At 45.5% G+C, this 22695-nt stretch overlaps 1 protein-coding gene across 1 annotated transcript in view; it reads left to right on the top strand.

Annotated features, from left to right (window-relative positions):
- Positions 1–22695, top strand: part of LOC139538935 (G patch domain-containing protein 8-like) — a 177201-nt gene that overhangs the window by 137109 nt on the left and 17397 nt on the right. The window contains exon 2 of the mRNA XM_071341519.1: positions 21866–22015. Within this exon, the coding sequence (XP_071197620.1) occupies positions 21866–22015 (150 nt within the window). The remainder of the gene's footprint in view (positions 1–21865; positions 22016–22695) is intronic.

The following is a 22695-nucleotide window of genomic DNA, read 5'->3' as shown; positions in this document are numbered from 1 at the left end:
CTCTCTCTCTCTCTCTCTCTCTACCCCCCTCTCTCTCTCTCTCTCTCTCTCTCTCTCTCTCTCTCTCTCTCTCTCTCTCTCTAACGTTCTCTCTCTGTATGTCTCTTTCTTTCTCTCTCTCTCTCTCTCTCTGTCTACCCCTCTCTCTCTCTCTCGCTCTCTCTCTCTCTCTCTCTCTGTCTACCCCTCTCTCTCTCTCTCTCTCTCTCTCTCTCTCTCTGTCTACCCCTCTCTCTCTCTCTCTCTCTCTCTCTCTCTCTCTCTCTCTCTCTCTCTGTCTCTCTCTCTCTCTCTCTCTCTCTCTCTCTCTCTCTCTCTCTCTCTCTCTCTACCCCTCTCTCTCTCTCTCTCTCTCTCTCTCTCTCTCTCTCTCTCTGTCTACCCCTCTCTCTCTCTCTCTCTCTCTCTCCTTACATATTGAAAAAAATCATCATGTTATTTTCTCCGTAAACTCAGTTGATTGCAGATGATAATTGTCACGTCGCCCCCCTCTTCACAATGGGAGGGCAACGGGAGGAAAATTAGCAGCTGTCAGAAGAAGCCACGTCTCCAATGAATACCTGTCATTAATGCTTCTCTCCCCTTCCCAATCCTCCCTTATCCTTCATGTTACTTCCTGACTTTTCTTTGTCTTCCCTCACGCAGAGGTAACAACCTAGCTAACCATGTGCGGAAATAAAGGTTTAATGTCAAGAGCTCCTAATAGCAGTCTTTTAAAAGCAAATTCATTCTTTTTATTCCTTCCCCTGCCTCCAAATCCATAAGCATTACATTATGGAGCCCTGTGCATAGCTGTGACTGTGTGAGATTCCTCCATTCACCCCCCTCACCCCTCCCTTAATTCAGATCAGTGTACTTGATGCTGCTCACTTCAGTGCTGAGGCCCAGGGCTAGAGAATAGAGCGAGTAGAGAGCCCCAGCAGAGAAAGAAAGTGAATTACAATACTGCTATAGAACGCTGTCTGTCTGTCACACCCAGGAGATGCCCAGGTCTCTGATTCAACTAACACAGACAGAGAAGGAGTAGCTTTGTTTCTCAGTTAGACCTGGGAGACTGTGGACTGAAGTATCTCCTGCTACATCAGTTAGACCTGGGAGACTGTGGACTGAAGTATCTCCTGCTACATCAGTTAGACCTGGGAGACTGTGGACTGAAGTCTCTCCTGCTACATCAGATAGACCTGGGAGACTGTGGACTGAAGTGTCTCCTGCTACATCAGATACCCCCCCCAGTAACAAAACCATTAGAATACAATGAAAAAATTCTAAACACATTGTTTTTGTCACATGCGCCAAACACAACAGGAGTAGACCTTACAGTGAAATGCTTACTTTACAAGCCCTTAACTTTACCAACAACGCAGTTTTACGAAAATACAAAAAAAGTAAGAATAACAAATAATTAAAGAGCAGCAGTAAATAACAATAGCGGGGCTATATACAGGGGGTACTGGTACAGAGTCAATGTGGAGGCTATATACAGGGTGTACCGGTACAGAGTCAATGTGCGGGGGCACCGGTGTCGAGATAATCGAGGTAATATGTAGGTAGAGTTATTAAAGTGAATATGCATAGATAATAACAGAGAGTAGCAGCAGAGTAGAAGGGGGGCACTGCAAATAGTCTGGGTAGTCATTCGATTAGATGTTCAGGAGTCTTATGGCTTGGCGGTAGACGCTGATTAGAAGCCTCCTGGACCAAGACTTGGAACTCCGGTACTACTTGCCGTGTGGTAGCAGAGAGAACTGTCTATGACTAGGGTGGCTGGAGTCATACCAGGCAGTGATGTAACCCGTCAGGATGCTCTCGATGGTGCAGCTGTAGAACCTTTTGAGGATCTGATGACCCATGCAAAATCTTTTCAGTCTCTTGAGGGGGAATAGGTTTTGTCATACCCTCTTCATGACTGTCTTGGTGTGCTTGGACCATGTTAGTTTGTTGGTGATACGGACGCCAAGGAACTTGAAGCTCTCAACCTGCTCCACTACAGCCCCGTCGATGAGAATGGGGGCATGCTCGGTCCTCCTTTTCCTGTAGTCCACAATCATCTCCTATGTCTTGATCACATTGAGGGAGAGGTTGTTGTCCTTGCACCACACGGTCAGGTCTCTGACCTCCTCCCTATTGGCTGTCTCATCATTATCGGTGATCAGGCCTACCACCGTGTCATCGGCAAACTTAATGTTCGTGTTGGAGTTGTGCCTGGCCGTGCAGTCATGAGTGAACTTGGAGTACAGGAGGGGACTGAGCACGCACCCCTGAGGGGCCCATGTGTTGAGGATCAGCATGGTGGATGTGTTATTATCTACCATACCACCTGGGGGCGGCCCGTCAGGAATTCCAGGATTCAGTTGCAAAGGGAGGTGTTTAGTCCCAGAGTCCTTAGCTTAGTGATGAGCTTTGAGGGCACTATGGTGTTGAACGCTGAGCTGTAGTCAATGATTAGCATTCTCACATAGGTGTTCCTTTTGTCCAGGTGGGAAAGGGCAGTGTGGAGTGCAAAAGAAATTGCATCATCTGTGGATCTTTTGGGGCATTATTCAAATTGGAGTTGGTTTAGGGTTTCTGGGATAATGGTGTTGATGTGAGCCATGACCTGTCTTTCAAAGCACTTCATGGCTACAGATGTGAGTGCTACGGGTTGGTAGTAATTTAGGCAGGTTACCTTAGTGTTCTTGGGCACAGGGACAATGATGGTCTGCTTGAAACATGTTGGTATTACATACTCAGACAGGGAGAGGTTGAAAATGTCAGTGAAGACACTTGCCAGTTGGTCAGAGCATGCTCGGAGTACACATTCTGGTAATCCGTCAGGACCAGCGGCCTTGTGAATGTTAACTTGTTTAAAGGTCTTACTCACATCGGCTGCGGAGAGCGTGATCACACTGTCGTCCAGAACAGCTGATGCTCTCTTGCATGTTTCAGTGATACTTGTCTCAAAGCGAGCATAGAAGTTATTAGCTCGTCTGGTAGTCTTGTGTCACTGTGCAGCTCTCGGCTGTTCTTCCATTGTAGTCTGTAATAGTTTGCAAGCCCTGCCAAATCCGACGAGCGTCGGAACCGGTGTAGTACAATTCAATCTTAGTCCGGTATCGACTCTTTGCCTGTTTGATGGTTCGTCGGAGGGCATAGCGGGATTTCTGATAAGCTTCCAGATTAGAGTCCCGCTCCTTGAAAGCTGCAGCTCTACCCTTTAGTTCAGTGCGAATGTTTCCTGTAATCCATGGCTTCTGGTTGGGGTATGTACGTACGGTCACTGTGGGGACGACATTCCAGTCTGTGATAGCACAACAGTCCAGCAGTTTAGCATTGCTTCATCTGGTCACTTTTTTATAGACCGAGTCACTGGTGCTTCCTGCTTCAATTTTTGCTTGTAAGCAGGAATCAGGATAGAGTTATGGTCAGATTTGCCAAATGGAGGGCGAGGGAGAGCTTTGCACGTGTCTCTGTTTGTGGAGTAAAGGTGGTCTAGAGTTTATTTTTTTCCTCTAGTTGCACATTTAAAATGCTGATAGAAATTTGGTAAAACTGATTTAAACGTTCTTGGAGATTCCTTGGGTGGTTTACCCAGAGGTGTACATTTTGAGTGGAACAGAGCGATAGCACAGAGATCCATTTAGCTCAGTTTTAAAATCCATTTTTTTTAGTGTCACACTGAATAAATGTCAAGCTCTATATCATGGAGAAGTTGTTGTTTTCCCAGTGTAGAAAAAAAATGACTTTTCAACAAAAATCTATTGCTAATTATCCTGATATCCATAATTACTGCAATCAAGGATGTAAACAAAGCAAGATATCTCGTTACACTTCAACAGCTAGGAAAACCAAGGAGGATAATCACCAGTTCTTTTTGATTGCATCTCCTACTAAGTCTCTCTCTGCAGCTCAGAAGGAGGTTCAGTGATTATCTGTATCAATACTTGATGACGTGATGAAGCATTAATAAGATGCTATGATGATTGTATTTCTTTTCACTGAGATATTAGTTCAGACCGCATACTGCTCATGGGCCTATGGTTTCCTAGGTGGTAGATGTACACAGTTAGGAGACCGGTAAAATGCACCCTGCTACATTTGATCAAGTAACGGTTGTTTTGCAATCAGGGCTTGATAGTGATTGTCAGCAGCGTGGAGGAGGAGCAGACACATGCTTCACCTCATCTCTTGCCCTTTAGAAGGAACAACTAGTCTCCAGTCAATAACCGTAGATGGATTCTCTGTATCTCAGCAATTTAAAGGCAACGGCTCCGACGTTGAAGGAGAAGCTGTACAATTAACGGTGACAGCCAAAATGTTGAACTCAGCATCGAACCGCTCCATTCCCCTTCCGGCATTTTGTCAGGAATAACATGTCATCATTAAGGTAGTATCAGCCAGTTTGTCATTCTAAAGCTGTGGACCAAGGTGTCATTCTGTATCTGTAGTCCAAGGTGTCATTCTGTATCTACAGTCCAAGGTGTCATTCTGTATCTGTAGTCCAAGGTGTCATTCTAAAGGTGTAGTCCAATGTGTCATTCTAAAGCTGTGGACCAAGGTGTCATTCTGTATCTGTAGTCCAAGGTGTCATTCTGTATCTACAGTCCAAGGTGTCATTCTGTATCTGTAGTCCAAGGTGTCATTCTAAAGGTGTAGTCCAATGTGTCATTCTAAAGCTGTGGACCAAGGTGCCATTCTGTATCTGTAGACCAAGGTGTCATTCTGTATCTGTAGACCAAGGTGTCATTCTGTATCTGTAGTCCAAGGTGTCATTCTAAAGGTGTAGTCCAATGTGTCATTCTAAATCTGTAGTCCAAGGTGTCATTCTGTATCTGTAGACCAAGGTGTCATTCTGTATCTGTAGACCAAGGTGTCATTCTGTATCTGTAGACCGAAGTGTCATTCTGTATCTGTAATCCAAGGTGTCATTCTAAAGGTGTAGTCCAAGGTGCAACAGCAAAATGCCCCTTGAGGATTTGTTCAAGAGCATTTCGACTCAGTATATAATGTTGTACCTGCAATACCCTTTACACTGTTTAACCGTTTTAGAACACCTACCCATTCAATGTTTTGTCTTCATTTTTAACTATTTTCTACATTGTAGAATAATAGTGAAGACATAAAAACTATGAAATAACACATAAGCAATTATGCAGTAACTGTTATGTAGTAAGTGTTAAACAAATCTAAAAAAAATATATATTTGAGATTCTTCAAATGACCATCGTTTTTTCTTGATGACAGCTTTGCTCACTCTTGGCATTCTCTCAACCAGCTCCACCTGGATTGCTTTTGCAATGGTATTGACGGAGTTACCTCATATGCTGAGCATATGTTGGCTGCTTTTCCTTCACTCTGCAATCCGACTGGTTGAGGTCGGGGGATTGTGTAGGCCAGGTCATCTGATGCAGCACTCCATCGCTCTCCTTCTTGGTCAAATATCCCTTACACAGCCTGGAGGTGTGTTGGGTCATGTTTTTATTTGTTTAACACTTTTTTGGTTACTACATGATTCCATATGTGTTATGTCATAGTTTTGATGTCTTCACTATTATTCTACAATGTGGAAAATAGTAAAAATAAAGAAAAACCCTTGAATGAGTAGGTGTCCTAAAACCTTTGACCGGTAGTACATAGGGGTATTGTTGTTCAAGGAAACAATATAGCTTCCAAGTTTGTTGTAGTACGTAACCTTTCATATCATGCAGTCTGTATGACTGGTAACTCCTGATGAGAAACGTCTTGATGTAGTTAGATCAGATAGGCCTCTGAGGATCCAGATCCAAGGAGCTTTGTGGAAACTCCAGACTTGAAATGCTATTTGATGTATAACAGTACCAGTCAAGTCGCAGACTGTTTTGAGTCACTATGGAAACAATGGTTTCCATTGACCCAGGATTATTCGACAAAACCAATGTGGCAAAAAAAACTAAAAAAATACAAACACTGGAAACGTCAGCCGTAGGTGAAATATTCTGAAAATCAACATCACCTCTGTTTCACAGGGTCAAAAAGGGTCTTATTTGCGACAAATTATGATGGAAACTGATTGCCAAATCATTTTGAAAGTACGAGGTGCAGGGGATGTCGTCAGGTAACTATAAAACTCCACTCTGTATTTCATTTTAAACGCCTACTACTTGCTAAATCTACCTATTTAAAAAGGTAAAAATATATATTTACAGGACAAGGATTGTCCTGACTTTCAAGAATGCCTGAATTTCTTCACATTGATTTTCTGGTTGGCTGGATGTAAGTTTCACCATCCAATTATATCAGATCTTCAAGGAGTGCACGTTTCTCCACGGAAACGGGAACGGACCTTTGGCGATACGTTAGCGTATGAGAATTATGACTCAAATATTAGGATTTTTTTGCGTTCTGTCCCCATGCTGGCATTTGCGGGCTACCTGAGACATGAAAAAGGTGGGAGGGTATACAGACTGTCACCAATTTATTTAATGAGCAATTTTTCTGGATATTGGATATTTAACACTAGGTTTTTTTGCGGAATGTTTAATCTTTTTAGATTATGACGTCATTACGTTCAGCTGTTTTTTTATCAACGCAAGATAGTTCCATGGAAATGCATTGCAGCAGGTAATTGTTGAATCCATTTTTTAAATGTCAACATAAAAAAAAAAATCACTGCACAAGTTAATGGAAATATAAAGGAAACATTTCTCAGGACTGTTTGATAGGTAATGAAAACACTTGGAACTAAGGAGATCTTTCTTCTAGGTTCAAATCAAATGACATTTTAATATATTTTATTTATACCTGTGTTGAGCAGATGTTATTGCGGGTGTAGCAAATGGCTTGTGTTTCTAGCTCCAACTGTGCTGTAATAAGTACTAACTAACAATATCACAACCTATACCCAACACACACAAATCTAAGTAAAGGAATGTAATGAAGAATATATAAATATATGGACGAGCAATGCCAGAGCAGCATAGACTGATACAGTAGATAGTATAGAATATATACATATAAGATGAGTAATGTAAGATATGTACACATTATTAAAGTGACTAGTGTTCAATTTATTAAAGTGGCCAATGATTTCAAGTATATGTATATATAGCGCAGCAGCCTCTAATGTGCTAGTGATGGCTATTTAACAGTCTGATGGCCCTGAGATAGAAGCTGTTTTTCAGTCTCTCGGTCCCAGCGTTGATGCACCTGTACTGACCTGGCCATCTGGATGATAGCGGGGTGAACAGGCCGTGGATCGGCCGTGGATGTCCTCGAAGATCTTTTCCCTGGTCTACAATTGGATTAGCAATGGAATATCTCTTAAGGTGTTTTAATAGTGGAGTTTTCCACTCAATTCCCTGTGGGCACTTTTACCAAAGAGATGGAGAGCATACATGAATTTACAATAGTATTTTCTGAATACAATTTGCAAAGCTAATAATTTCAGTTATCTATTTCCTGCTATATTATGCAAGCTTCTCTGAAAGTATAATAGTTTAGAGAGAAATTCCATTTAAATTTTTGAATATGTAGTTTTGAAGGGTTCTAGAAATATTAACGGTGAATAAATAAGAACTGTATAGATCTTTATTCGTTTTCATAATATCTTCATGTTGTTGATAATATTATGGCTCATGGTTGTCAACCTCTGGCCTCTTAGGATCAATTATGTTTTGAATCCTCACCCCCCACCACCACCCTTTCAGTGGAACAACATCAATCCAAACACAGGTGGATTTTGAAAGCAAATCTATGCCAGCTGTCTCATATCGTCTGTTGCGATGAGGTCACCCATCACAATCAGTGAAAAGATGTGACTGACGATCAATGTATAGATGCAACTATAGTGTCATCTTACTCACAGTAGGCCTACTTCCTCTAAGAGTTGTTCATGTATAGTGTCATCTTACTCGCAGTAGGCCTACTTCCTCTAAGAGTTGTTCCTGTATAGTGTCATCTTACTCACAGTAGGGCTACTTCCTCTAAGAGTTGTTCCTGTATAGTGTCATCTTACTCACAGTAGGCCTACTTCCTCTAAGAGTTGTTCCTGTATAGTGTCATCTTACTCACAGTAGGCCTACTTCCTCTAAGAGTTGTTCCTGTATAGTGTCATCTTACTCACAGTAGGGCTACTTCCTCTAAGAGTTGTTCCTGTATAGTGTCATCTTACTCACAGTAGGCCTACTTCCTCTAAGAGTTGTTCCTGTATAGTGTCATCTTACTCACAGTAGGCCTACTTCCTCTAAGAGTTGTTCCTGTATAGTGTCATCTTACTCACAGTAGGCCTACTTCCTCTAAGAGTTGTTCCTGTATAGTGTCATCTTACTCACAGTAGCCCTACTTCCTCTAAGAGTTGTTCCTGTATAGTGTCATCTTACTCACAGTAGGCCTACTTCCTCTAAGAGCTAGTTGTATCCTTCATGTTTCAGACAGAGTTGTTCCTGTATAGTGTCATCTTACTCACAGTAGGTCTACTTCCTCTAAGAGCTAGTTGTATCCTTCATGTTTCAGACAGAGTTGTTCCTGTATAGTGTCATCTTACTCACAGTAGGTCTACTTCCTCTAAGAGCTAGTTGTATCCTTCATGTTTCAGACAGAGTTGTTTCTTCCTACAGTGTATTCTTCCTATAGTGTTAACTATACAACTCCAGTCTATAGGCCCTGTGTGCCACTTCTGTTTGGATGTGTTTTAATAAAGACATACCATAGTCCTCTGCTTTATAAATACTCTGTCTTTTGACGTTCTAATGTCATTCTAAATTAAAGAAAATCGGCAAAATGTTTTCCCTCATAAAACGGTTCACTAAACATTTTCATTTTCACGTGGCCTCAGCTTTAGTCAATGAGATGGGGTTAAACAGTGAGATTACGTGTCATTGTAGTCTAATAGTCCAGGTTCGGGGCCTCTCTGTACTCCTAGCCCAGGGGAATAACACAGTTACCTTGATTGATAATAATACACTTCTCTCAGAGGGAGAGAGAGGCTGGGCTGGAGCTGTGCATTGTCCTGTGGGTTAGCATTAGCCTCTGCAGAGGGAGAAACCTTTGTATTAGCATTAGCCTCTGCAGAGGGAGAAACCTTTGTATTAGCATTAGCCTCTGCAGAGGGAGAAACCTTTGTATTAGCATTAGCCTCTGCAGAGGGAGAAACCTTTGTATTAGCATTAGCCTCTGCAGAGGGAGAAACCTTTGTATTAGCATTAGCCTCTGCAGAGGGAGAAACCTTTGTATTAGCATTAGCCTCTGCAGAGGGAGAAACCTTTGTATTAGCATTAGCCTCCGCAGAGGGACAAACCTATGGGTTAGCTATAGAGCTCCGCAAAGAGACCAACCTTTGTATTAGCATTAGCCTCTGCAGAGGGAGGAAAACCTTTGGGTTAGTTAAGGCGCTCTGCAAAGCGACAAACCTTTGTATTAGCATTAGCCTCTGCAGAGGGAGAAACCTTTGGGTTAGTTTTAAGGCGCTCTGCAATGGGACAAACCTGTGTATTAGCATTAGCCTCTGCAGAGGGAAAATCATGTGGTGTTGGTTAGCCTAGCCTAGTGTTGCGTAGAGAGAGAGAGAGAGACTGACAGACAACGCTAAACGACTACCAGACCACTGTAGTATAGCTACGTGTTCTTTTCTCGCTGCAGAGAAAGTGTGAATAGAGTTGCTACCAGATGACTCTGGTGGACGTTCCTACACTGAACAAATCAGACGACTGTGGTGGACGTTCTACACTGAACAAACCAGATGACTCTGGTGGACGTTCTACACTGAACAAACCAGATGACTGTGGTGGATGTTCTACACTGAACAAACCAGATGACTGTGGTGGATGTTCTACACTGAACAAACCAGATGACTCTGGTGGACGTTCTACACTGAACAAACCAGACGACTGTGGTGGACGTTCCTACACTGAACAAACCAGATGACTCTGGTGGACGTTCCTACACTGAACAAACCAGATGACTGTGGTGGACGTTCTACACTGAACAAACCAGATGACTGTGGTGGACGTTCTACACTGAACAAACCAGATGACTGTGGTGGACGTTCTACACTGAACAAACCAGATGACTGTGGTGGATGTTCTACACTGAACAAATCAGATGACTGTGGTGGACGTTCTACACTGAACAAATCAGATGACTGTGGTGGATGTTCCTACACTGAACAAACCAGATGACTGTGGTGGACGTTCTACACTGAACAAACCAGATGACTGTGGTGGACGTCTACACTGAACAAACCAGATGACTGTGGTGGATGTTCCTACACTGAACAAACCAGATGACTGTGGTGAACGTTCTACACTGACCAAACCAGACGACTGTGGTGAACGTTCCTACACTGAACAAACCAGATGACTGTGGTGGACGTTCTACACTGAACAAATCAGATGACTGTGGTGGACGTTCCTACACTGAACAAACCAGATGACTGTGGTGGACGTTCCTACACTGAACAAACCAGATGACTGTGGTGGACGTTCCTACACTGAACAAACCAGATGACTGTGGTGGACGAAATCAGTCAATTGATATAAATTCATTAGGCCATATCCTATTCTTTTCATATGACTGAGAATACAGATATGCATCTGTTGGTTACAAATACCTGAGTTGATCAGGCTGTTGATTGTGGCCTGTGGAATGTTGTCCCACTCCTCTTCAATGACTGTGCGAAGTTGCTGGTTGTTTGCGGTAACTGGAACACGTTGTCGTACACGTCAATCCAGAGCATCCCACACATGCTCAATGTGTGTCATGTCTGGTGAGTATGCAGGCCATGGCAGAACTGGGACATTTTCAGCTTCCAGGAATTGTGTCCAGATCCTTGCGACATGGGGCTGTGCCTTATCATGCTGAAACATGAGGTGATGGCGGCGGGTGAATGGCATAACAATGGGCCTCAGGATCTCATCACGGTATCTCTGTACATTCAAATTGCCATTGATAAAATGCAATTGTGTTGGTTTTCAGTAGCTTATGCCTCCCCATACCATAACCCCACCTCCACCATGGCGCACTCTGTTCACAACATTGACGTCAGCAAACCGCTCGCACAGCCAACGCCATACACATTGTCTGCCATCTGCCCGGTACAGTTAAAACCGGGACTCATCCATGAAGAGCACACTTATCCAGCGTGCCAGTGGCCATCGAAGGAGAGCATTTGTCCACTGAAGTCGGTTAAGATGCCAAAATGCAGTCAGGTAAAGACCCTGGTGAGGATGACGAGCACGCAGATAAGCTTACATGAGTCGGTTTCTGATAGTTTCTGCATAAATACTTTGGTTGTGCAAACCAACAGTTTCAACAGCTCAGATGACCCCGCAGGTGAAGAAGTCGGATGTGGAAGTCCTGGGTTGGCGTGGTTACACATGTTCTGTAGCTGTGAGGCCCGTTGGACATACTCTAAACAAATTCTCTGAAACGACGTTGGAGCGGCTTATGGTAGAAAAATGAACATTACATTCTCTGGCAACAGCTCTAGTGGACATTCCTGCAGTCAGCATGCCAATTGCACACTCCCTCAAAACCTGAGACATCTGTGGCATTGTGTTGTGTGACAAAACTGCACATTTTAGAGTGGCCTTTTATTGTCCCCAGCACAAGGTGCACCTGTGTAATGATCAGCTTCTTGATATGCCACACCTGTCAGGTGGATGGATTATCTTGGCAAAGGAGAAATGCTCACTCATATGGATGTAAACAATTTTGTGCACAACATTTGAGAGAAATATGCTTTTTGTCTGTATGTAAAATTTCTGGGATCTTTTATTTAATCTCATGAAACATGGGACCAAAACTTTTCATTTTGCGCTCATATTTTTGTTCACTTTATGTTCTGTATAGCTATGTTCTCCTTTCCTGCTTCAAAAGTATCCTGAATACCCTTGAGAGTCCAGACCCCCTGTGTTTTGTAATTTAGTGTCTGGTGGAGGGGGATCATGTCTCGGCGTAGCTCAGCTGGGTGACTGGGTGAAGGGGGGTGTTGGAGGGGGACCGGGTCTCGGCATAGCTCAGCTGGGTGACTGGGTGAAGGGGGGTGTTGGAGGGGGACCGGGTCTCGGCGTAGCTCAGCTGGGTGACTGGGTGAAGAGGGGTGGTGGAGGGGGATCATGTCTCGGCGTAGCTCAGCTGGGTGACTGGGTGAAGAGGGGTGTTGGAGGGGGACCGGGTCTCGGCGTAGCTCAGCTGGGTGACTGGGTGAAGAGGGGTGTTGGAGGGGGACCGGGTCTCGGCGTAGCTCAGCTGGATGACTGGGTGAAGGGGGGTGTTGGAGGGGTACCGGGTCTCGGCGTAGCTCAGCTGGGTGACTGGGTGAAGAGGGGTGTTGGAGGGGGACCGGGTCTCGGCGTAGCTCAGCTGGGTGACTGGGTGAAGAGGGGTGTTGGAGGGGGACCGGGTCTCGGCGTAGCTCAGCTGGGTGACTGGGTGAAGAGGGGTGTTGGAGAGGGACCGGGTCTCGGCGTAGCTCAGCTGGGTGACTGGGTGAAGAGGGGTGTTGGAGGGGGACCGGGTCTCGGCGTAGCTCAGCTGGGTGACTGGGTGAAGAGGGGTGTTGGAGGGGGACCGGGTCTCGGCGTAGCTCAGCTGGGTGACTGGGTGAAGAGGGGTGTTGGAGGGGGACCGGGTCTCGGCGTAGCTCAGCTGGGTGACTGGGTGAAGAGGGGTGTTGGAGGGGGACCGGGTCTCGGCGTAGCTCAGCTGGGTGACTGGGTAAAGAGGGGTGTTGGAGGGGGATCATGTCTCGGCGTAGCTCAGCTGGGTGACTGGGTGAAGAGTGGTGTTGGAGGGGGACCGGGTCTCGGCGTAGCTCAGCTGGGTGACTGGGTGAAGAGGGGTGTTGGAGGGGGATCGGGTCTCGGCGTAGCTCAGCTGGGTGACTGGGTGAAGAGGGGTGTTGGAGGGGGACCGGGTCTCGGCATAGCTCAGCTGGGTGACTGGGTGAAGGGGGGTGTTGGAGGGGTACCGGGTCTCGGCGTAGCTCAGCTGGGTGACTGGGTGAAGAGGGGTGTTGGAGGGGGACCGGGTCTCGGCGTAGCTCAGCTGGGTGACTGGGTGAAGAGGGGTGTTGGAGGGGGACCGGGTCTCAGCGTAGCTCAGCAGGGTGACTGGGTGATGAGTGGTGTTGGAGGGGTACCGGGTCTCGGCGTAGCTCAGCTGGGTGACTGGGTGAAGAGGGGTGTTGGAGGGGTACCGGGTCTCGGCGTAGCTCAGCTGGGTGACTGGGTGAAGGGGGGTGTTGGAGGGGGACCGGGTCTCGGCGTAGCTCAGCTGGGTGACTGGGTGAAGAGGGGTGGTGGAGGGGGATCATGTCTCGGCGTAGCTCAGCTGGGTGACTGGGTGAAGAGGGGTGTTGGAGGGGGACCGGGTCTCGGCGTAGCTCAGCTGGGTGACTGGGTGAAGAGGGGTGTTGGAGGGGGACCGGGTCTCGGCGTAGCTCAGCTGGATGACTGGGTGAAGGGGGGTGTTGGAGGGGTACCGGGTCTCGGCGTAGCTCAGCTGGGTGACTGGGTGAAGAGGGGTGTTGGAGGGGGACCGGGTCTCGGCGTAGCTCAGCTGGGTGACTGGGTGAAGAGGGGTGTTGGAGGGGGACCGGGTCTCGGCGTAGCTCAGCTGGGTGACTGGGTGAAGAGGGGTGTTGGAGAGGGACCGGGTCTCGGCGTAGCTCAGCTGGGTGACTGGGTGAAGAGGGGTGTTGGAGGGGGACCGGGTCTCGGCGTAGCTCAGCTGGGTGACTGGGTGAAGAGGGGTGTTGGAGGGGGACCGGGTCTCGGCGTAGCTCAGCTGGGTGACTGGGTGAAGAGGGGTGTTGGAGGGGGACCGGGTCTCGGCGTAGCTCAGCTGGGTGACTGGGTGAAGAGGGGTGTTGGAGGGGGACCGGGTCTCGGCGTAGCTCAGCTGGGTGACTGGGTAAAGAGGGGTGTTGGAGGGGGATCATGTCTCGGCGTAGCTCAGCTGGGTGACTGGGTGAAGAGTGGTGTTGGAGGGGGACCGGGTCTCGGCGTAGCTCAGCTGGGTGACTGGGTGAAGAGGGGTGTTGGAGGGGGATCGGGTCTCGGCGTAGCTCAGCTGGGTGACTGGGTGAAGAGGGGTGTTGGAGGGGGACCGGGTCTCGGCATAGCTCAGCTGGGTGACTGGGTGAAGGGGGGTGTTGGAGGGGTACCGGGTCTCGGCGTAGCTCAGCTGGGTGACTGGGTGAAGAGGGGTGTTGGAGGGGGACCGGGTCTCGGCGTAGCTCAGCTGGGTGACTGGGTGAAGAGGGGTGTTGGAGGGGGACCGGGTCTCAGCGTAGCTCAGCAGGGTGACTGGGTGATGAGTGGTGTTGGAGGGGTACCGGGTCTCGGCGTAGCTCAGCTGGGTGACTGGGTGAAGAGGGGTGTTGGAGGGGTACCGGGTCTCGGCGTAGCTCAGCTGGGTGACTGGGTGAAGAGGGGTGGTGGAGGGGGATCATGTCTCGGCGTAGCTCAGCTGGGTGACTGGGTGAAGAGGGGTGTTGGAGGGGGACCGGGTCTCGGCGTAGCTCAGCTGGGTGACTGGGTGAAGAGGGGTGTTGGAGGGGGACCGGGTCTCGGCGTAGCTCAGCTGGGTGACTGGGTGAAGAGGGGTGTTGGAGAGGGACCGGGTCTCGGCGTAGCTCAGCTGGGTGACTGGGTGAAGAGGGGTGTTGGAGGGGGACCGGGTCTCGGCGTAGCTCAGCTGGGTGACTGGGTGAAGAGGGGTGTTGGAGGGGGACCGGGTCTCGGCGTAGCTCAGCTGGGTGACTGGGTGAAGAGGGGTGTTGGAGAGGGACCGGGTCTCGGCGTAGCTCAGCAGGGTGACTGGGTGAAGAGGGGTGTTGGAGGGGGACCGGGTCTCGGCGTAGCTCAGCTGGGTGACTGGGTGAAGAGGGGTGTTGGAGAGGGACCGGGTCTCGGCGTAGCTCAGCTGGGTGACTGGGTGAAGAGGGGTGTTGGAGGGGGACCGGGTCTCGGTGGTTTAGAGGGGTAGAGGTATTGCTCGGCGGAGTGACTGGGTGGAGGGGAGGTGTAGGAGAGGGAGAGAGGGGGAGAGGTATTGCTCAGCTGGGTGACTGGGTGGAGGGGAGGTGTAGGAGAGGGAGAGAGGGGGAGAGCGGTGGCACAGCGGCTCAGACGGTTAGCCTCTCTCCCAGCACCCCACCGAGCCTTGGTTCACCAACGGTGAATAGATCTATCTGCAGTGTAAATGACTTCACAGCTTCACACCAATTCCTCTGCGCCATGTTTTTTTGTTTTTTAATTGCCTAAGCTCTGCCCCCACCACCCCCGCTCCTCACCCCCCGCTCCTCGCCCCCCCGCTCCTCACCCCCCGCTCCCCACCCCCGCTCCTCACCCCCCCGCTTCCCGCCCCCCTCTCCTCACCCCCCGCTCCCCACCCCCCTCTCCTCACCCCCCGCTCCCCGCCCCCCTCTCCTCGCCCCTCGCTCCCCGCTCCTCGCCTCCCCGCTCCTCGCCCCCCGCTCCCCGCCCCCCGACCCCCCGTGTTAGAAACGTACAGTATATTGAGGTTAATACAGATAGAGATTTACTGATGACTCTCCCTTTTCTGAACTTGCATAAACTTCATATCAGATGAAAAATGATCTTTCCCCACTAATTTCTCTGATCTTTCATATAAACTTTTTTAATTTATGCTATTAAGCGACCATTAATTAGAGCTCTTGAGAGTAAGATACGATTGCACATATGATCATTAAACTATAGAGCCCAAAGCTGCCTGGATCCAATCTTGAGATTTGAAACCATCATTTGAAACTTTAGATCCACCATTCTAATGAACCATTGATACAGGCCAGTCCTAACCTAACGAATCAACACATATATTCAGGGTTACTTGTTACGAATACCTTCGATGCATTGCTTATTCCCATTCCACATTTAATACCACCTGTGTATTAAGACCAATTGTCTGGTTTATAGATTCACAGTATACCTTAGCAAGGGCTGATAATGAGTTGTGTTGATGTTGAATTAGTGTGTGTTGCTTCTGGTTTCAATCAGTATCACTTGTTTTAGTCTATAATATTTAGGCACAGAAGGCATTTTCACAACTCATCAGCTCATCTGAACACTTGACACAGGCACGCAGACACACACACACGCACACACACACCCCATTACACCTCTCTGGGTCTGTAATGGACTGTGATATCAGCGTAAAGTGGTGAGGTCCATGTCGGGACTGACCCCACACAATGGCCTGAGTGGGTTCTCTCCCCATTAATGACAATATTATTGTACAGCAATTTGAGCCACTTTAGGTCCTGCACTCATTGAGGAAAAAAATAACCACTAAGCCTCCTGAACTGATTGACGGGTAGAGAACCATTAAGCCTCCTGAACTGATTGACGGGTATAGAACCACTAAGCCTCCTGAATTGATTGACGGGTATAGAACCACTAAGCCTCCTGAACTGATTGACGGGTAGAGAACCATTAAGCCTCCTGAACTGATTGACGGGTATAGAACCATTAAGCCTCCTGAAATGATTGACGGGTATAGAACCATTAAGCCTCCTGAACTGATTGACGGGTATAGAACCATTAAGCCTCCTGAACTGATTGACGGGTATAGAACCATTAAGCCTCCTGAACTGATTGACGGGTAGAGAACCATTAAGCCTCCTGAACTGATTGACGGGTATAGAACCATTAAGCCTCCTGAACTGATTGACGGGTAGAGAACCATTAAGCCTCCTGAACTGATTGACGGGTATAGAACCATTAAGCCTCCTGAACTGATTGACGGGTAGAGAACCATTAAGCCTCCTGAACTGATTGACGGGTATAGAACCATTAAGCCTCCTGAACTGATTGACGGGTAGAGAACCACTAAGCCTCCTGAACTGATTGACGGGTATAGAACCATTAAGCCTCCTGAACTGATTGACGGGTAGAGAACCATTAAGCCTCCTGAAATGATTGACGGGTATAGAACCATTAAGCCTCCTGAACTGATTGACGGGTAGAGAACCATTAAGCCTCCTGAACTGATTGACGGGTATAGAACCATTAAGCCTCCTGAACTGATTGACGGGTATAGAACCATTAAGCCTCCTGAACTGATTGACGGGTAGAGAACCACTAAGCCTCCTGAACTGATTGAAGGGTATAGAACCATTAAGCCTCCTGAAATGATTGACGGGTAGAGAACCATTAAGCCTCCTGAACTGATTGACGGGTAGAGAACCATTAAGCCTCCTGAAATGATTGACGGGTAGAGAACCATTAAGCCTCCTGAACTGATTGACGGGTATAGAACCATTAAGCCTCCTGAAATGATTGACGGGTAGAGAACCATTAAGCCTCCTGAAATGATTGACGGGTATAGAACCATTAAGCCTCCTGAAATGATTGACGGGTAGAGAACCATTAAGCCTCCTGAAATGATTGACGGGTAGAGAACCATTAAGCCTCCTGAAATGATTGACGGGTAGAGAACCATTAAGCCTCCTGAAATGATTGACGGGTATAGAACCATCTGCCAATGGACAGATGACGCAATATTTTAAAAGCAGAGGGTTTAACCTGAACACCAGGGTTGCGTCTGATACGGCACCCTATTCACCGCATAGGAACCCATAATGCTCAGGTCAAAAGCACTAAATAGCGTTTTAAACATCGATGAAAGTTCATCTCAGGGTTCAACTATAGCTGTTTGAAGTCTAATCTTATACCAGTGTGAAAATGCAAACCATTGAATTACGTTTTAGAAACTAAAATCACGAGAAGGTCTATTGTCCGCTGGGTATTTTTGGCTATTACTTTATATTTGTTGACGTTGTGATTTCACCTTTTAGGAGGATCTGTCCAAGGCTTCATTGTGGTCGTGGTTTTCATGTCAGCACTAAAGGATGAGTTACAGTGTAAATGGATTCAAAGCATGAATGACGTTACTTTCTTCTTCTCTAGCCTCTGGGATGTTTGAACATGAGACCTTTTGGGAATTGGAAGTTTTCTCTTTATCCAACAGAGCTTTGAATGTACACGTTTCCCATATATCCTAAGCATTAAAGTGGCAATCCGCAAATTGAAACAATAACAAAGTGTAATCCCTGCCACTGCTTTGGTAATAATCTCAGGGACGAGCCTGGAGAATGTAGCTACTCTCAAATTCATAGACTAGAGCTACGGATGCAAGGATTGACCGGCCATGATTTCAAAGTTATAGTTTTAACCATGTTTTGAGGCTATACAGTGTTTGTTTAAATGTACTTTGTTTACAAACAGAGTGAAACAAGCTTCTATTTTGGGTTTGTGATGAGGGTGCGACAGTTGAACTAAGCTCATAAGGCATCTATAGGTTATATTTTTCAAGAATCAATGGGTTCATATCATTATTTATAAGTCCAAATATAGATGTAACAACTGCAGATTGCCACTTTTGAATAAATTCGATTTCAAATATGATATGCCCCCCCCAGTGAAACTACCCTCATCTCCGTTTTGTTGAAAATCAATATTTAATACCAAATATCAAAAGGAGAAAATTGGGATCCAGGTGAAACAGATTAATTGGGTTTTCAAAGAGCATTATATTGAAAGGCGCTACAACTACTACAAAACATCCCGCTTTGCAAATTATGCATAGAAAATCAAGATGACGTGAACAACGTGTCTGTTATTAAATCTGAGGGTAAATAGTATACCCCCTGTAGAGTCATCTGTTTCTATCTGACTCTGGTATAGCGTAGAATAACGTCAGAAAACCACGGTCAACACCAAGCACGGACACGCACATAGTATCAACACTTTGCCCTTGCGATGCATCTCAAATTAACGGGCAGAATTGTTTTTTATTGTGGTTTATTCATATAGAATGTTATAAAGATGTTGTCAACCGTGTGTATAATATATTCTATAGGGACATCACTGCCACACAGTATAATGTATTCTATAGGGACATCACTGCCATACAGTATAATGTATTCTATAGGGACATGACTGCCACACAGTATAATGTATTCTATAGGGACATCACTGCCATACAGTATAATGTATTCTATAGAGAAATCACTGCCACACAGTATAATGTATTCTATAGGGACATCACTGCCATACGGTTTAATGTATTCTATAGGGACATCACTGCCACAGAGTATAATGTATTCTATAGGGACATCACTGCCATACAGTATAATGTATTCTATAGGGACATCACTGCCATACGGTTTAATGTATTCTATAGGGACATCACTGCCACAGAGTATAATGTATTCTATAGGGACATCACTGCCATACAGTATAATGTATTCTATAGGGAAATCACTGCCATACAGTATAATGTATTCTATAGGGACATCACTGCCACACAGTATAATGTATTCTATAGGGACATGACTGCCACACAGTATAATGTATTCTATAGGGAAATCACTGCCATACAGTATAATGTATTCTATAGGGACATCACTGCCATACGGTATAATGTATTCTATAGGGACATCACTGCCACACAGTATAATGTATTCTATAGGGACATCACTGCCACAGAGTATAATGTATTCTATAGGGAAATCACTGCCATACAGTATAATGTATTCTATAGGGACATCACTGCCACACAGTATAATGTATTCTATAGGGAAATCACTGCCATACAGTATAATGTATTCTATAGGGACATCACTGCCACAGAGTATAATGTATTCTATAGGGAAATCACTGCCACACAGTATAATGTATTCTGTAGGGAAATCACTGCCACAGAGTATAATGTATTCTATAGGGACATCACTGCCACAGAGTATAATGTATTCTATAGGGAAATCACTGCCATACAGTATACTGTATTCTATAGGGACATCACTGCCATACGGTTTAATGTATTCTATAGGGACATCACTGCCACACAGTATAATGTATTCTATAGGGAAATCACTGCCACACAGTATAATGTATTCTATAGGGAAATCACTGCCACACAGTATAATGTATTCTATAGGGACATCACTGCCATACGGTTTAATGTATTCTATAGGGACATCACTGCCACACAGTATAATGTATTCTATAGGGAAATCACTGCCACACAGTATAATGTATTCTATAGGGAAATCACTGCCATACAGTATAATGTATTCTATAGGGACATCACTGCCACAGAGTATAATGTATTCTGTAGGGAAATCACTGCCACACAGTATAATGTATTCTATAGGGACATCACTGCCATACGGTTTAATGTATTCTATAGGGACATCACTGCCACACAGTATAATGTATTCTATAGGGAAATCACTGCCACACAGTATAATGTATTCTATAGGGAAATCACTGCCTTACAGTATAATGTATTCTATAGGGACATGACTGCCACACAGTATAATGTATTCTATAGGGAAATCACTGCCATACAGTATAATGTATTCTATAGGGACATCACTGCCACACAGTATAATGTATTCTATAGGGACATCACTGCCACAGAGTATAATGTATTCTATAGGGACATCACTGCCACAGAGTATAATGTATTCTATAGGGACATCACTGCCACACAGTATAATGTATTCTATAGGGACATCACTGCCACACAGTATAATGTATTCTATAGGGACATCACTGCCACAGAGTATAATGTATTCTATAGGGAAATCACTGCCACACAGTATAATGTATTCTGTAGGGAAATCACTGCCACACAGTATAATGTATTCTATAGGGACATCACTGCCATACGGTTTAATGTATTCTATAGGGAAATCACTGCCACACAGTATAATGTATTCTATAGGGACATCACTGCCACACAGTATAATGTATTCTATAGGGAAATCACTGCCACACAGTATAATGTATTCTATAGGGAAATCACTGCCACACAGTATAATGTATTCTATAGGGACATCACTGCCACACAGTATAATGTATTCTATAGGGAAATCACTGCCACACAGTATAATGTATTCTATAGGGAAATCACTGCCATACAGTATAATGTATTCTATAGGGCCATCACTGCCACACAGTATAATGTATTCTATAGGGACATCACTGCCACAGAGTATAATGTATTCTATAGGGACATCACTGCCACAGAGTATAATGTATTCTATAGGGACATCACTGCCACAGAGTATAATGTATTCTATAGGGACATCACTGCCACACAGTATAATGTATTCTATAGGGACATCACTGCCATACAGTATAATGTATTCTATAGGGACATCACTGCCATACAGTATACTGTATTCTATAGGGACATCACTGCCATACGGTTTAATGTATTCTATAGGGACATCACTGCCACAGAGTATAATGTATTCTATAGGGACATCACTGCCATACGGTTTAATGTATTCTATAGGGACATCACTGCCACAGAGTATAATGTATTCTATAGGGAAATCACTGCCATACAGTATAATGTATTCTATAGGGACATCACTGCCATACGGTATAATGTATTCTATAGGGAAATCACTGCCATACAGTATAATGTCATTACTATCTTCTGGTTATTATCCAATTGTAAGGATTTAATTTCAACCCGTTTTGCTGAGCTGAGATAGAATTAGATTCCCTCTCTGACACTGAGCTGAGATAGAATTAGATTCCCTCCCTGACACTGAGCTGAGATAGAATTAGATTCCCTCCCTGACACTGAGCTGAGATAGAATTAGATTCCCTCCCTGACACTGAGCTGAGATAGAATTAGATTCCCTCCCTGACACTGAGCTGAGATAGAATTAGATTCCCTCCCTGACACTGAAATATAATTCTATCTCAGCTCAGTGTCAGAGAGGGAATCTAATTCCATAAGCATTTCGCAACACTCGCAATAACATCTGCTAATCATGTGTATGTGACCAAAACACTTTGAGTTGAGATAGAATTTAGATTCTCTCCCTGACAGAGGTGGTTGTTGTCCTTGTTGTTTCTCCCAGGACTACGCGGAGAAGGAGAGGACGACGACCATGGCCAAAGCCTTGGAAGACCCGAAGGCCAACTTCTACTGTGATCTGTGTGACAAGCAGTACTACAAGCACCAGGAGTTTGACAACCACGTTAACTCCTATGACCATGCTCACAAACAGGTAATGGACCTGTGAACACACACACACACACACTTGTAACGCATTGTATTCAACCTTAAAGATTGTTTAATCTTTTGTTCATCTTTTGTACACAAAATTGAAGTGTTCATTGACTAGACAAATGGGTAAACATTGTGTGACTAAGACATAGTAGGCAGCAATGGCACAAGACAAACAATGGCTGTAACCCTTCATGAAGGGTCCTGTATAGACTATACAGTGGTCAATGACTGTAACCCTTTATGAAGGGTCCTACATAGACTATACAGTGGTCAATGGCTGTAACCCTTTATGAAGGGTCCTGTATAGACTATACAGTAGTCAATGACTGTAACCCTTAGTAAAGGGTCCTGTATAGACTATACAGTAGTCAATGACTGTAACCCTTTATGAAGGGTCCTGTATAGACTATACAGTGGTCAATGACTGTAACCCTTTATGAAGGGTCCTATATAGACTATACAGTGGTCAATGGCTGTAACCCTTTATGAAGGGTCCTGTATACACTATACAGTGGTCAATGACTGTAACCCTTTATGAAGGGTCCTATATAGACTATACAGTGGTCAATGGCTGTAACCCTTTATGAAGGGTCCTGTATAGACTATACAGTAGTCAATGACTGTAACCCTTAGTAAAGGGTCCTGTATAGACTATACAGTAGTCAATGGCTGTAACCC

The sequence above is a fragment of the Salvelinus alpinus genome, chromosome 14 (genome assembly GCF_045679555.1).
Source record: "Salvelinus alpinus chromosome 14, SLU_Salpinus.1, whole genome shotgun sequence".
Lineage (NCBI taxonomy): Eukaryota > Metazoa > Chordata > Actinopteri > Salmoniformes > Salmonidae > Salvelinus > Salvelinus alpinus.
The sequence above is the reverse complement of the archived record's forward strand: the minus strand, read 5'-3'. Positions and strand labels throughout refer to the sequence as shown.